The sequence below is a fragment of the Fukomys damarensis genome, unplaced genomic scaffold (assembly GCF_012274545.1).
Source record: "Fukomys damarensis isolate Sample0158 unplaced genomic scaffold, DMR_v1.0_HiC HiC_scaffold_11, whole genome shotgun sequence".
NCBI lineage: Eukaryota > Metazoa > Chordata > Mammalia > Rodentia > Bathyergidae > Fukomys > Fukomys damarensis.
In genome coordinates this window covers 8,094,216-8,107,265 of record NW_022900923.1, presented here as the reverse complement: position 1 = coordinate 8,107,265, position 13,050 = coordinate 8,094,216, and the positions used below count along the sequence as shown (strand labels likewise).

Genomic DNA, 13,050 nt, shown 5'->3' with positions numbered 1-13,050 from the left:
AGGCGAGGGCGCAGCGCGGGCCCGGACGGCGCTGTCGGCGCGGCGCTTCGTGGTGCTGCTCGTCTTCAGCCTCTACTCGCTGGTGAACGCCTTCCAGTGGATCCAGTACAGCATCATCAGCAACGTGTTCGAGGGCTTCTACGGCGTGTCCCTGCTCCACGTCGACTGGCTCTCCATGGTGTACATGCTGGCCTACGTTCCGCTCATCTTCCCGGCCACCTGGCTGCTGGACACGCGGGGCCTGCGCCTCACCGCCCTGCTGGGCTCCGGCCTCAATTGCCTGGGCGCCTGGGTCAAGTGCGGCAGCGTGCAGCCGCACCTCTTCTGGGTCACCATGCTGGGCCAGTGCCTGTGCTCCGTGGCCCAGGTCTTCATCCTGGGCTTGCCCTCTCGCATCGCCTCGGTGTGGTTTGGGCCCAGGGAGGTGTCCACAGCCTGTGCCACCGCCGTGCTGGGCAATCAGGTAAGGACTGGGGCACGAGGGGGACGTAGAATGCTTAGAGGAACCAGAAGAGCCTAGGCCTTGTGAGCTCAGGCCTAGGAATGGGTCCCCGGAGGCGTCTACATGAAGAGACGCTGAGGAGTTGTAAGGTGTTTTGTTTTTTTTTTTTTTTAAGACAGGGTCTCACTGTAGTGCATGCTGACCTTGAATTAATTACCTAGCCAGGCTGGCCTGGAACTCCTCTTGTCTCGGCCCCTCCTGAGTGCTGGGGTTGTAGCCATGCGCCACCGCATCTGCTAAGAGGCCGTCTTAAAGGTGGCTTTTGATTTCTTTGTAAGGACGGAACTTTCAAAACTAGTTTAAAACTGTCATGTTGCTTTGAAAATTATCCATAAAATAATTAACTGGATTGGCCCGTGTGTACGAGTGTCAGAGAAAGCCCGTCAGTGTAATAATGAGCCAGAATTGCACAGGAAGTATTGTTGCCCCCAGGAAGGAATGTTGGATTCTGCGAAGTTTGTTTGCATGTTAAGCGGTCTTAGTGAACAGCCCCTGTTTAATTGTGTATGTTAACAGTCATCGCAGAGCCTGCGCATGGTGGATGTGTGTAAAGGAGCATTAAATAAACGTCCCAGTGGTAAAGACTTCACAGCATTACTGGGTCCAGTTACTGCGTTTTTTTAGTAGGACAATGCACAACAATCCGTGGTCGGGGAGGGTGTTGCACAAGGCCAGCTGATTTGCCACGTCTCCTAAGAAGTGACCTAGTCTTTCCCAACACAGGATTCCAGTGCCCTTAGCGTTGCAGAAGCCTTACCACCTAGGTAGAATGTTTTGCCTGTGCTTTGTTGCAGACTGATTCTCTTACTGAAATTTAAATTCTGCAAATGAGGTCCTGTGACACTTTTTGTAAATTATATTGAGTGTTCATTCAACTAGAGGGGCCACCAGTTAAAAATCTACACACCACTTTTCCCCTTAAATGTAATAGATGTAAATTGCTGAACAGTAGCATTTTAGAATGCTTTATTTTTTTATTTTTAGGCAGTGCTGGGGTATCATCCCAGGGCTGCAAGCACTGTCAGGCAAATGCTTTGCCTCTGAGCCTCACCCTCAGCCCACAAATCTGAGCACCAAACAATACAACATGTAGCTATGTAACAAAAGAATGTTACCTTCTTCCTTCACATCTCACACTTGTTTCAAGATCACAGGAAGATTTATTTAAAATACCTGAAAAGATTATATGCTTATTGCTTTATATATATATTACCTTTTTCAAGTATAGAAAAAGGGTAGCTTGAACCATAGTTGCTGTGCACCCCAAACAATTTATGACTGAATCTTTGGTTGGTTGCTTCTGCATTCAAGATTAATACTTCATGGAACATGACAGAAATATCAGCTGCATTATTTATGGATTATTGGTTCTGTGCAGATAAGTGGAAATGTGTACCATACCACACAGGCAAACTTCCCCACAACAGTGCACTTCTGGGTCTTCCTTCTGCATTCTTTAGGTTGTCTCACCCCTTCCTTGCCTTTAAGAACTGTGCTCATTACTCCCAAGTATGCTTTTTTTGTGTGTGTGTGGTGGTGGTTGTAGTACTGGTGATTGAACTTAGGGCCTTCACATAGCCAGCCCTTTTTATTTGAGAAAGGTCTTGCTGAGTTCCCCAGGCTGAGCTTGAACTCCTGCTTTAGCCTCTCAGGGTGCTAGAATTACAGGCATGCACTGGCCCACCTAGCTCCAAGCATGTGTTCTGAGCCTAGTTTATGGAGGGCCATTCAGGACAGTATTCCGAATTACTGAGTGCTTTGTGTGCTCTGACATTACTTTAGTGCTCTAACCTATGAACTATTAGTCCCATTTGGTAGATAGGGCGACAGAAGCTTGAAGGGATTGAGGTATTTTCCTAAGGTCACAGCTAGTTAGTGATGACATTCACACTCAAGTCTGACTCGTTTATGAAGCCTAGCTTTTAACTTCTTATCTATCTTGTAGGTATCTAAGCAGAAAGAACCTTTTAAAACAGATCAGATCATGTCCCTGCTCTGCATTGAACTTGCCAGTGTTTTCCCATAGTATTTACAATGTAGATTCTTTACTTTTGATATAGGGGAAATAAATGTAACCCTTAACCTGTTAGATGTTAGGCACGCTGAGTTTATGTTTTCTAAAATCGAAGAATGAATTCTAACAACGGAGGTTAAGAGTAGGAAAATTTTATTGAGAGATATGGCTCCTGAGAGACAGGAGGGGACCTGAAAGTGGGTTGTTGTGGGCCTCACTTCATAGAGCAAAATCATGAGGTGGGTACAATGTGGGTTAAAACTATGATCAACCAGTATGACTACAGTAGAGCCGCTTAGGTGGTATTGATCTAGCAGTGGAGCAGGTCATGCAGCAAGTGTGTGCATGGAAAGAACAAAGACCTTCTTTAGGAAGGGACGGATCGGGGGTCTCGATCACCCACTGGGGTGACTGAGGTCTGTCTAGACTTCATTGAGCCAGGGTGATGCCCGTGATCTTATCCACTGGGGAGGCGTGTAGGCCTGGTCCCCTCTGTCTTTATCTTGAGGCCTGGCTTTTAACAGATGGGTCTCCAGCCACAGTTGTAATGTGGTTTTTTTTCATTCTCTGTTGACTCCCTGCGGGGCCTAGCCCTCCCCAGAGCCTAGAGCCTAGTCCCTTCCACCCGCCTTCCTGCCTTAGCTCCAGCCAACTATCCACTAAAACTGTGAGCCCAAATAAATGTCTTGTCTTTTAATTTATGGGTGTTGGGTGTTGCGTCCCAGAGAAAAGAAAATGACCAGGACCTGGCTAGAAGTTTTTCTTGAGCCCCAGGTCTGCAGGAGGTGCATCTGCAGTCTCTGAGTTGGAAGAGCCTGTGCCCATTTTACTTGGGCTAGTCCCGGGGTGCATCCGTTGTCTGGCATAGTGACCCAGCGAGTCTCTTTTTCTCCATTGTTCTGGTTTGGATGATAAACTTTGTGATCTCCCAACCTTTGACTCTACTTCTCTGTCACAGGATTTTAATTCCCTGTTCTCTCTCTCCAGCTTTTGGGGGAAAGAACGGAACAAATAAGATGTTTGGTAACTGGTATTATTTCTATCTCAGCTTCTGTAGATTTCTTGGCCCTTCCTACTCACTCCCATGCCCCACAAAGTCATATTTCCCACTACTGAACTGTCTCATTCTGATTTTACTTCTCATATTGTGGTATCCTTGTTTTCTTAGTTGAGATGAAATTCATGTAACGTGAAATTAACAATTGTAAAGTGTTCACTTCACTGGCGTTTAGTACATTTTCAGTGTTGTGCAGCATTGTCTCTGTGGTTCCAAAACACTTTGATCTTGGTTGTGGGGAGAAAGGAGCCCTTCTCCACTGTTGGTGGGAGCGCAGACTGGTGCAACCGCTATGCAAATCAATACGGAGACACCTCAGAGAACTAGGTTTAGAGGTTCCATTTGACCCAGCCATCCCTCTGCTGGGTATCTTTCCAAAAGAATTAAAAGAATCGTATCACAGTGATATATGTGCACCTGTGTTTATAGCGGCACAGTTTGTAATAGCTAAAACTTGGAAACAGCACATTTGCCCATCATTTGGAGACTGGATAAAGAAGATGTAGTTATTCTATAAAATGGAGTACTACTAAAGTAGCCATAAAGAATGAGAAATTAGAGTCATTCATAGGAAAATGGATACATATTGAGGATATACTCCTAAGTGAAATAAATAAGTCACACATGTATAAATACCAAATAGTTTCACTGGTGTGAAAAACTATAATGGTACATAAGATCCTAATGATATAATTGACAATGTGAAATAGGAAAAAAAGGGCTAAAGGTGTAGGGAAAGTGGGAAGGGTAGGGGAGAGGTAATAAGGGAAAAGAAAAAAAACATGAGAAAATGAAAAAATGGAAATAAAGTCTTTGTAAATAGGGAAGGGGGAGGAGGGGATTAAGGAAGGGAAGGGACAAGGGGAAAAAATGAGAACCAAGACCTGTCATGTAAAGGTACAAGATCCCAATGATGAATGTAACTGTACTGTATACCTAGAATGTACCAATAAACTCAATGAGAGAGAATAAAAAAAGAATACACACAAAAAAACAAAACAAAACACTTTGATCTACCCCTAAGTTACGCAGTCACTCGCTCTTCCCTCCTCCATCTGTCCCTGGTAATCATTAATCTGCTTGATCTATATGGATTTACCTATATTATCTTTGCTTTTTTTTTGGTACCAGGGATCGAACTCAGGACCTTGCGCTTGCGAGGCACACAGCAGCACCACTGAGCTAAATCCCAGGCTCATCTGCATATTTTGTATAAGTGGAACTATACAATATATGACCTGCTTATGTCTGGCTTCTTTCACTTTCCATGTCTCTGAAGTTCCCGTTGTACCAACGGTATCGGTACTTCAGTCCTTTTTTATGTGTACCTGTGTACCACATTCTGTTTATCCATTTATCCACTGATAAACATTTGCCATATTGTCACACTTTGATATCGTGAGTAGGGCTGCTGTGAATATTTGTGTGTATTTATTTGAATACTTGTTTTCAGTTTTTTAGATACACACCTAGTGGAGGAATTGCTAGGTCATATGGTATTATGTGTTAAAACTTTTTGAGGAATGGCCAAACTTGCCCACAGTGGCTGCCCCTATTTTACAGTCCTATCAGCAGTGAACCTGGTTTCCAGCTTCGTGTTCTTCTCCACACTTAACTTCTGTTGTTGCTTTTGTTATTATAATCATCCTAGTGGGTGGAAGGTAGAATCCCACTGTTGTGATTTGCATTTCCCTGATGACTAATTTTGTTATTCATGCAACAATGTTCATTGGCTATTTTTATGTCTTTGGAAAAAGATTTCTTCAAATTCTTCACCCATTTTTAAATTGGGGTTTTATCTTTTTGGTGTTGAGTTGTTAGAGTTCCTGATTCCGGATGCCAGTCCCTTATCTGATACATGATTTGCAAGTATTTTTTCCCATTCTTTTCTCAGCCCTATGTAATATACTCATTCCTCTTTTTGACCATAAGCATCTAAAGAACAAGGCTGTATCTTACACAGCTCTTGCAGAGTCATTCAGATAGTGGAGCTCAGTGCTGTTGATAGGAAAGGGATTTGTCAGCAGTTTCCTTTTAGCAATGCACTAGTAGCAAAGACATTTGAACATAGTGTTTAGAATTTACAGTGCCCTTCATAAACACTAGTTTGTCCTCCTTATGTTCTACTAAGTACCAGTATTACCTTTTCCTTTAATGATAATAGCTATTAACAGGACTATTTATTTTACAGCTTGGAACGGCAGTTGGCTTTTTGCTACCACCTGTTTTAGTCCCCAACACACAGAATAACACAGATCTCCTGGCTCGTAATATCAGCACCATGTTTTATGGGACATCGGGTGTCTCCACACTTTTATTTATTTTAACAGCAATTGGTAAGTGAATTATTTTTCCTAAAGCTTGGATAAATGCATGGCAAACAGATAAGAATAACTCATCCTGGAATTTTTTACTGATAGCATGTCAAATACCATTTGCTTGTTTCATTCTTGCTGGGCACTGTTGCTCAGGAAGTGAATGGTACAGCCCTTAGGGTATGTTCTGGCCCACAGTGTGATCTTAATATCGTAACGAGTTTTAAGACTAATCCATTTCATTTATCTCCCCACTAACTTTTCCTCCTGGTAAGTGTTGGCTTCAGTCCTGCTTCCTGCCTCCTCTCCGGTGTTCCTCTACATGGGCATCTTACACCTGCCTGGCAGGAATAAGTTCTTGTCATGCTGTGAATTGATACAGTTAGGTGCCCATCTTCCTTTAGTAATAAATCCTCCCCAGAGTCCCCAATTTAAAATTAACTGGTCTGAAAATGTTGACCATCAATGATCCTAGACAGCAGCAAGCTGTCCAGCAGAATTCAAACTGTGGCAACTGTCTGCTTGTTAGGCCACTCCAGCAAGGCTCGGCTGCTGCTGCCTGTCCCCGAGTCCTCTCGCCTGGGCCTGTCTCTTGAAGCAGTCAGTCAGAATCAGCTGCAAACAGCCATCAACAGTTTGGAAGAAGCTTTGGGAAGGTCTGCTTTTTAAAGTTTTATTTTTAATGGGAAGCAGTTTTGATTTCAGGGGAAAATAATAGGTAAGGTGGATTTAAGTTATTGAGCTGCTAATGTAACTGTAATAATGTCCGTTAGGCACTTAGTATCTTAATGGATTTGAAGAGGAAAGAAAGTATAAAATTGAAAAGCCATCTTCTAGCCATTAAAATTTATAATTAAACTGCATTAGTTGCATTACATTTTAGGTTTATACATTAACTTTTACCATGGCTAGCATAGTAATGAAACACATTTATTTTATGGTACTCAGATTTGAACTCCTCAGTTTTTGAGAGAATTGTGTGCTAAACGCTCTAAAGCTGTAGCGAACCTATAGCACGAGTGCCGCAGTGGACTCTGTGTAGCATTGACAAGTTCGCCATCCGTGCTCTAGAGTGTTTCCATAGAATGCATTGGTAGGTGAACTACAGGATCCAGGTATAGGAAGCTCAGCTCACATACTTAATTTCCTTTAAGGTAATGAACAGAGTGTTTTCATGGTAGCGAGTACTCTGATGTGGCCAGTCTGCTTGTGGTTGGTATTTGTACTTCAGTCAGTCAGGGAGTGGCATTGAAAAGGGACTGAAAGAAGTAATCATCCCTGTACCATTTTAGCAGTTTAATAGTTTTAAAAGAAATCTATATGATGGGCTGGGGATTTAGCGCAGTGGTTCCGCCGCCTGCCTTGCGAGCGCAAGGACCCGCGTTCAATTCCCAGGTACCAAAAAAAAAAGAAATCTATGAGCCAGGGATGTAGCTCAGTGACACCGCACCTGCCTGGCAAGTGCAAGGTTCTGAGTTTGATTCCCAGTACTGGAAGAAGAAAAAGAAACCTATATTGTATGTGTGGGAAACCCTCTTAAATCTGCTTTTCCAGTAGCGATTTATGACTTGTTACATGAAATAGGGATTATTGTTTATATACATTTGCATAAGTGGCCCTTCCATTAGGGATTTTTCATAGACGGGAGCTTGCTGTGTTGCCCAGGCTGGCTTCAGACTTGACATCTTTCTGCCTCCACTTCTTAGCAGCTGGAATTATAGGCGTGGGCCACTGTGCAGGACTGGCAAGAAGGATTTTTTTTTTAAGAAGGATTTTTAAAGCGTAAAATTCTCTTGCCTTTGCTTATATATTGTCCCATAAATTCCAATTTTTCTTTTTATATCTTCTTCAACTGGTTGTCTCTGAAAGAGGAAAGAATAATAAACTATATGTAAGTTATAAGTATGAAATTCAATGTATACTACATATTATATATATATGTAGTTGTATGTGTAAAGTGGTACAAATATAAGATACTTATTTGCTGAAAGAAGGGGCCAAAGAATAATAATAATGTGGTTGTATTTGTTATTGAGGAAAATCCGGATTTTTTTTTTCTTTTTATTGAGTTTATTGGTGCAATCTAGGTATACAATACAGTTACATTCGTTATTAGGATCCTGTACCTTTACATAATAGATCTTGATTCTCATTTTTTTAAGATCCTTACTTATTTAAATTTCCTTAATTACTAAGAGATGATCCTCTGCCCCTCTAAAATCAACCCATAATTATTTTGGAAAGCCAGCCAAATTCTTATAAAATAATTTAATTTAGCTGAAGTTTCAGCACTATGACATGCACTGAGTAGATATCTGGCGATCTCTGTAAAATACTGTCTTGAAGGTTCAGGCTGTGGGACTTTTTCCTGTCTCTTAGGGAATGTGTATGTAATCCATCTGGTGTTTCTGGGATTTAACACAGGCTTTCCACTGAATTCCCCATCCTTGTTGGGCGAACTCTGTTGTCCCTCTCGCATCTGGGTGGTTGATTGGTGCCAAACATGGGTAGAGGTGCAGGTGTGCTACACCTCAGTGAATCCTCAAAACCTTTGGAGGGATGTTCGGCTACTATCACTTCTGTTGTACACATGAGGGAACTGGGTCACAGGACTTAAATTTAATTTGCTCAAAATCACAGTTTTTAAACACTCAGGATCAGATTTATGTTTAGGCACTCTAACTCCATATATAAAATGTTTCCTAAAAAGTAGATCATTTTAATTTTTCCTTGGCCTTGGTTTTCTGTTCCAGTTCAGATTCTTCTTATATAAGTGGTTATGCTGTTGTATTTAAAACCTGCTCTTGTGCAGCAGAGCAGTAAGCTTATCATTTCACTCAAGTGTGTCAATTCAGTTGCTTTCCTGATTCAGTAAAGTGTGTGAATGACAGGAATCATGGGAATGCCACTAGAAATAGTTCATATTACGGTATTTAAGCCCAGGTATATATAACATATGCAGAATTTAAGTTTGAGTCTTCTATTCAAAATGACTGTATATGGGCTGTAAAGTTTTAACAAATATATTTGATTCACTCTATACAAATTTTAAGCTCCTAAGGTAAAGTGTCTAATTTTTAAAAATATTTCTCAAATAAAGTAATATATTTTATGTATCATTGTATAATTACAAAATTATTTTACATATTTCATGTCATATAATCCTTATAACAATGTGTTATTATTTCCATCCTGTAGATGAGAAAGCTAAAAGCCACGATACAGGAATTTACTTCCTCAAAATCATATAGTAAGATAGGGCAGAGCCAATGTTCAAACCTACATTTGGCCTCAAACAAGGGAGTATATATAAATGTTTGAACCACACAAGGATACAAAGTAAATCAAAAGGTACTGTTACAATATGATTTCAGAAAGTATGAGCAAGCGGAATGCTACATATTCATGCTAGGAGGAAAAGTTCAAATGCCGTGCCCAAGAATGACTTGGCTACTTTGTATGCCTAACACCAGGATGGAAAACGATGGCACAAGTATTTTAGAGAAGAACAGTGGAAGGCTGTCGTTTTTCAGTTTCAAAGGGAATGGAAAAACCATATTTATCATAGTAATTCACCATCAACAAGATCATAGATCAGTGGCTTTTTACTCATCTTTTTTGTAATGCAGATTTAAATGTGACTTTACTAAGTGTGTAGCAGCTAGAGACTTGTTTTTGCCAAGAGAACATCAGAAACTAAAAGATAATACTTGTATTTAGACAGTAAGTCTTAAAAAAGGAAAATAAATAAGTGGAGTTGAAGAGTGGTAAGAATTATTTTTATTTTTCCATGAAATTTTGAGTTCAGATTTGGGCCTTTTTTAAACTGACTTTACCACAGTAAATAAAAACCCCGAAGAAGGGGACTTATACCCAGGAGTGTCTTGTTAGCAGTTTTCAGTCTGACACTTTGTTTACAGCTGTGAGTTCTGTGTTAGCAGTGTTAATAAAAGAGATGTCTCCTATCTAAGTGTAGGGTACAGAGGGACTTAGGAAAAGGCGCCAGACATTCTGGCCATGCGAGGATCAGATAGGGTGAGAGGAAGAGGAAGAATTGGAACAGCTTAAAGGTTTCACAGCTACCAGTGCTGCAGTGTAAGGATGTTAAGTAGTCTGTATTTGTGAGTCATAGCTTTCTCTTGAACCAGTTGCGAGATGTATAAGAATGTAAAAATAGAAATGTTTTAGTTTGATAGGTTTAAGTTATATCATAAATAATGTTTGGGTCAGCAAATAATTTTCTTTTTTAGTACCAAATAGAATGAGAGAGTCACATTATTTTGTGGCAGTAATAAGAGTTACTTTTATAAGCGTGGTTGGCTGTATTGATGTCATGTGGACAGTTTTGTGTGTGCCATACAAGGTGTGGTCAAAATGATGACCGAAGTTTGAAGATGATTATTAAAAGACACATTGACGTTAATCCTCCTCAGCATACTCCCCCTCACTTTGAACACATTTATTCCATCATTTTTGCCACTTTTTTTTTTTTTTTTTTTGGTACCTGGGATCAAACTCGAGACCTTGCACTTATGAGGCAGCAGTGGCACCACTGAGCTAAATCCCCAGCCCATTTTTGCCACTTTGTAAAGCAATTCTTGAAGTCCTCTTTCCTGAGTGTCTTTACAAAGTATGATAAAAAATATGGTGAATGTCGCTGCTGAGTGTCATTGAGGAGAAAGGCAGGCTCCTAAAGGCCTTAGTGTGTCCTCATCCGCCTTTCTGGCACCGAGTGACTCTTGGCTCTTTCTCAAATTCAAAATGACCATGGAAGGTAAACATTTTTAATAAGTTAGGTCATGGAGGCAACCAGGACAGCACCCCTAAGACATAACAGACTGTTCCAGTGTCGAGAATGATGAGATAAGTATGTTTGAAGCAAGGAAAAATATTTTTAGGGGGATTAATGGCAACATGTCTTTTACCATATAAATTAAGAACTTTCAGCATTCACTATAGTTTTTAATCACCCTTTATCAGTTTTCAAGTTACATTCTAGAGGTTTTGATTATCCAACCCTCCATACAGTCTCAGAATCTGATTTAAGCTTCCAAATGATTCCAGTTGATTCAGTTCATCAAGTCTATCCCACTTTCAGACAATAAGATGGGCCTCACTTGTTGCAAGAAAGAAATTGTCATGAACAAAAGGAGGAAGAAAGAGAAAGGCAGAAATGTGACAGAATGAAAAGCAGAGGTTACAAATCTTCCCAAGGAAGATTATTGTTTTCCTTGAATCTGTTTACCTTGCTTTTTCTTTTTAAATTTACTGTTTCATTAATTCTAAGGGATATGTTTTTTCATGAAGTCTTTGAAAACAAAACACTTTTAATAGTGACATCTAACATTTGTGGTAATGGAGACTTGGTTGTGTGGAAACCTGTTGGTACCTGGCAAGATCAGTGAGCACAGGCATCTCACACTCCATGGTGCAGTATCTTCCTCCCATTGTATATAAAAATTTGGAGTGAATAATTTAGAATTTTGGGTTATTACAAAGACAAGATTTTAATTCCTGAAGTACCTTCTATCAACTTTTCAGCTCTTCAACTTTTCTGTCCCTTATTCATGACTTCTGGTCAGCTATGTTAGTCAGCTTTCTGCTACTGTAAGAATATATCTGAGAGAATTAGCTTATGAAGAGAAAAGGTTTATTTTGACTCATAATTTTGGAGGTTCTAGTCCGTGGTTGGCGATAAAGAGGAAGGGGCTGGGGTCCTCTCCCTCCCTCCAAGGGCACACCCCATGACCTAAGATCCTGCTAGGTTCCACCTGGAAGCTTCCCACTCGGGAATCTTTTGCTTCTCTGGGACCAAGCTTTTAACACTTGGGCCTTTGGAGCACACTTTTCCACCCCATAGCACTAACCCGACTGAACTCTCCCCCTCACCTTGTGTTGGAGGCAGTTGCCAGACCCTTCTCAGCACACCTGAAGGGGTCTTCAGGGCCAGGGATGTGACTCAGTGATGGAACACCTGCCTCACATGGGCAAGGCCCTGGTTCACTCCCCAGCTTTCTAGCGTAAATTAATAAGTATGATTTTTTTTTTAAGTAGGGGAGGTTCTTGGTGTCTGGCTGAGAATGGTGCGAAATCTAACTAGAAACAGTGCTGAAGTTTACGGCATCAGACACCCACGCTCTCCTGTCTTAGCTTTACCCTTGCATTTTCCTGTGCATCTCCAGTGAGTCAGCAGGAAAGACCTAGTCCCATGCCCGGGAATCCACTGCACCCTTTCAGCATGAGGCATAATTGGGTTCGGTGATGAACTGTGTACAGATCTCAGGAGAGGACAGTCACCAATTCAAGATAGACCTCTAAAAGTTAAGTAGTACATTGGCTTACTCTAATGGCTACTTCTAATTATAAACTGAACTGAATTTAAAAATAGAATCTTGGATGTAGTAAAAATTAAATCTTGATTACCCAAAAGTGGAATAATCAGTGGTCAAGCTTGTGGCACTTCACTGATGGTTTTGCAGCTCAGCTTGGGAATTGGCCAAATCTCTTAAGTTTTAGATTGCTGAGATGATAATGCCAAACTAGTTTTCACTAAGAAATGAGTGAAAATGAGAAACCTCACCATGAAAGCCTTTTGTACCTCTTTAAACTTAAACTGAATTGTCTGTTCACTAAGAAAGATACATATAGTTATATATGTGGTAATATATTACCTATATGTTGACACATACTGTTCTTTTTATGTACATTCCCAGCATTCAGGGAAAAGCCTCCCTACCCACCGAGCCAGGCTCAAGCAGCTCTTCAAGACAGCCCCCCCGCAGAGTACTCCTATAAGAAATCAATAAGAAACCTGTTTAAAAACCTTCCCTTTGTTCTTCTGTTGATCTCTTATGGTAAGTGGTTTTCTTGCATTTTCTTTGAAGTCACTGTGAATGGTTTTCATTTAACACAGTGGTTTGAATCTTAAGGAGATTGGTTTGAGAACTCTACAGGGTGGTTATGAACTTAGATTTTGAACTAAAAGCAAAAATGCTAAGGTGGGTTTTTTTTACATGTTTAAAAATGAAAGGAAAAATAGATCTCAAAAGGAGAAACACTGTCTTTTTGCGTTCTCGAGGAGCACTTTGGCCCCTTTACGACCGGACGGATGGCTCTGTCAGGCTGGGAAAGTTCAGCAATTCCTTTCATCGGCCATGTGCAG

The 13,050-nt window shown here is 40.9% G+C and overlaps 1 protein-coding gene across 1 annotated transcript in view; it reads left to right on the top strand.

Annotated features, from left to right (window-relative positions):
* The window catches only part of Flvcr1 (FLVCR heme transporter 1), a 37,011-nt gene that overhangs the window by 847 nt on the left and 23,114 nt on the right, over positions 1 to 13,050 (top strand). The window contains exons 2-4 of the mRNA XM_019210445.2: positions 3 to 463; positions 5,765 to 5,909; positions 12,602 to 12,742. Of these exons, the coding sequence (XP_019065990.2) occupies positions 3 to 463; positions 5,765 to 5,909; positions 12,602 to 12,742 (747 nt within the window). The remainder of the gene's footprint in view (positions 1 to 2; positions 464 to 5,764; positions 5,910 to 12,601; positions 12,743 to 13,050) is intronic.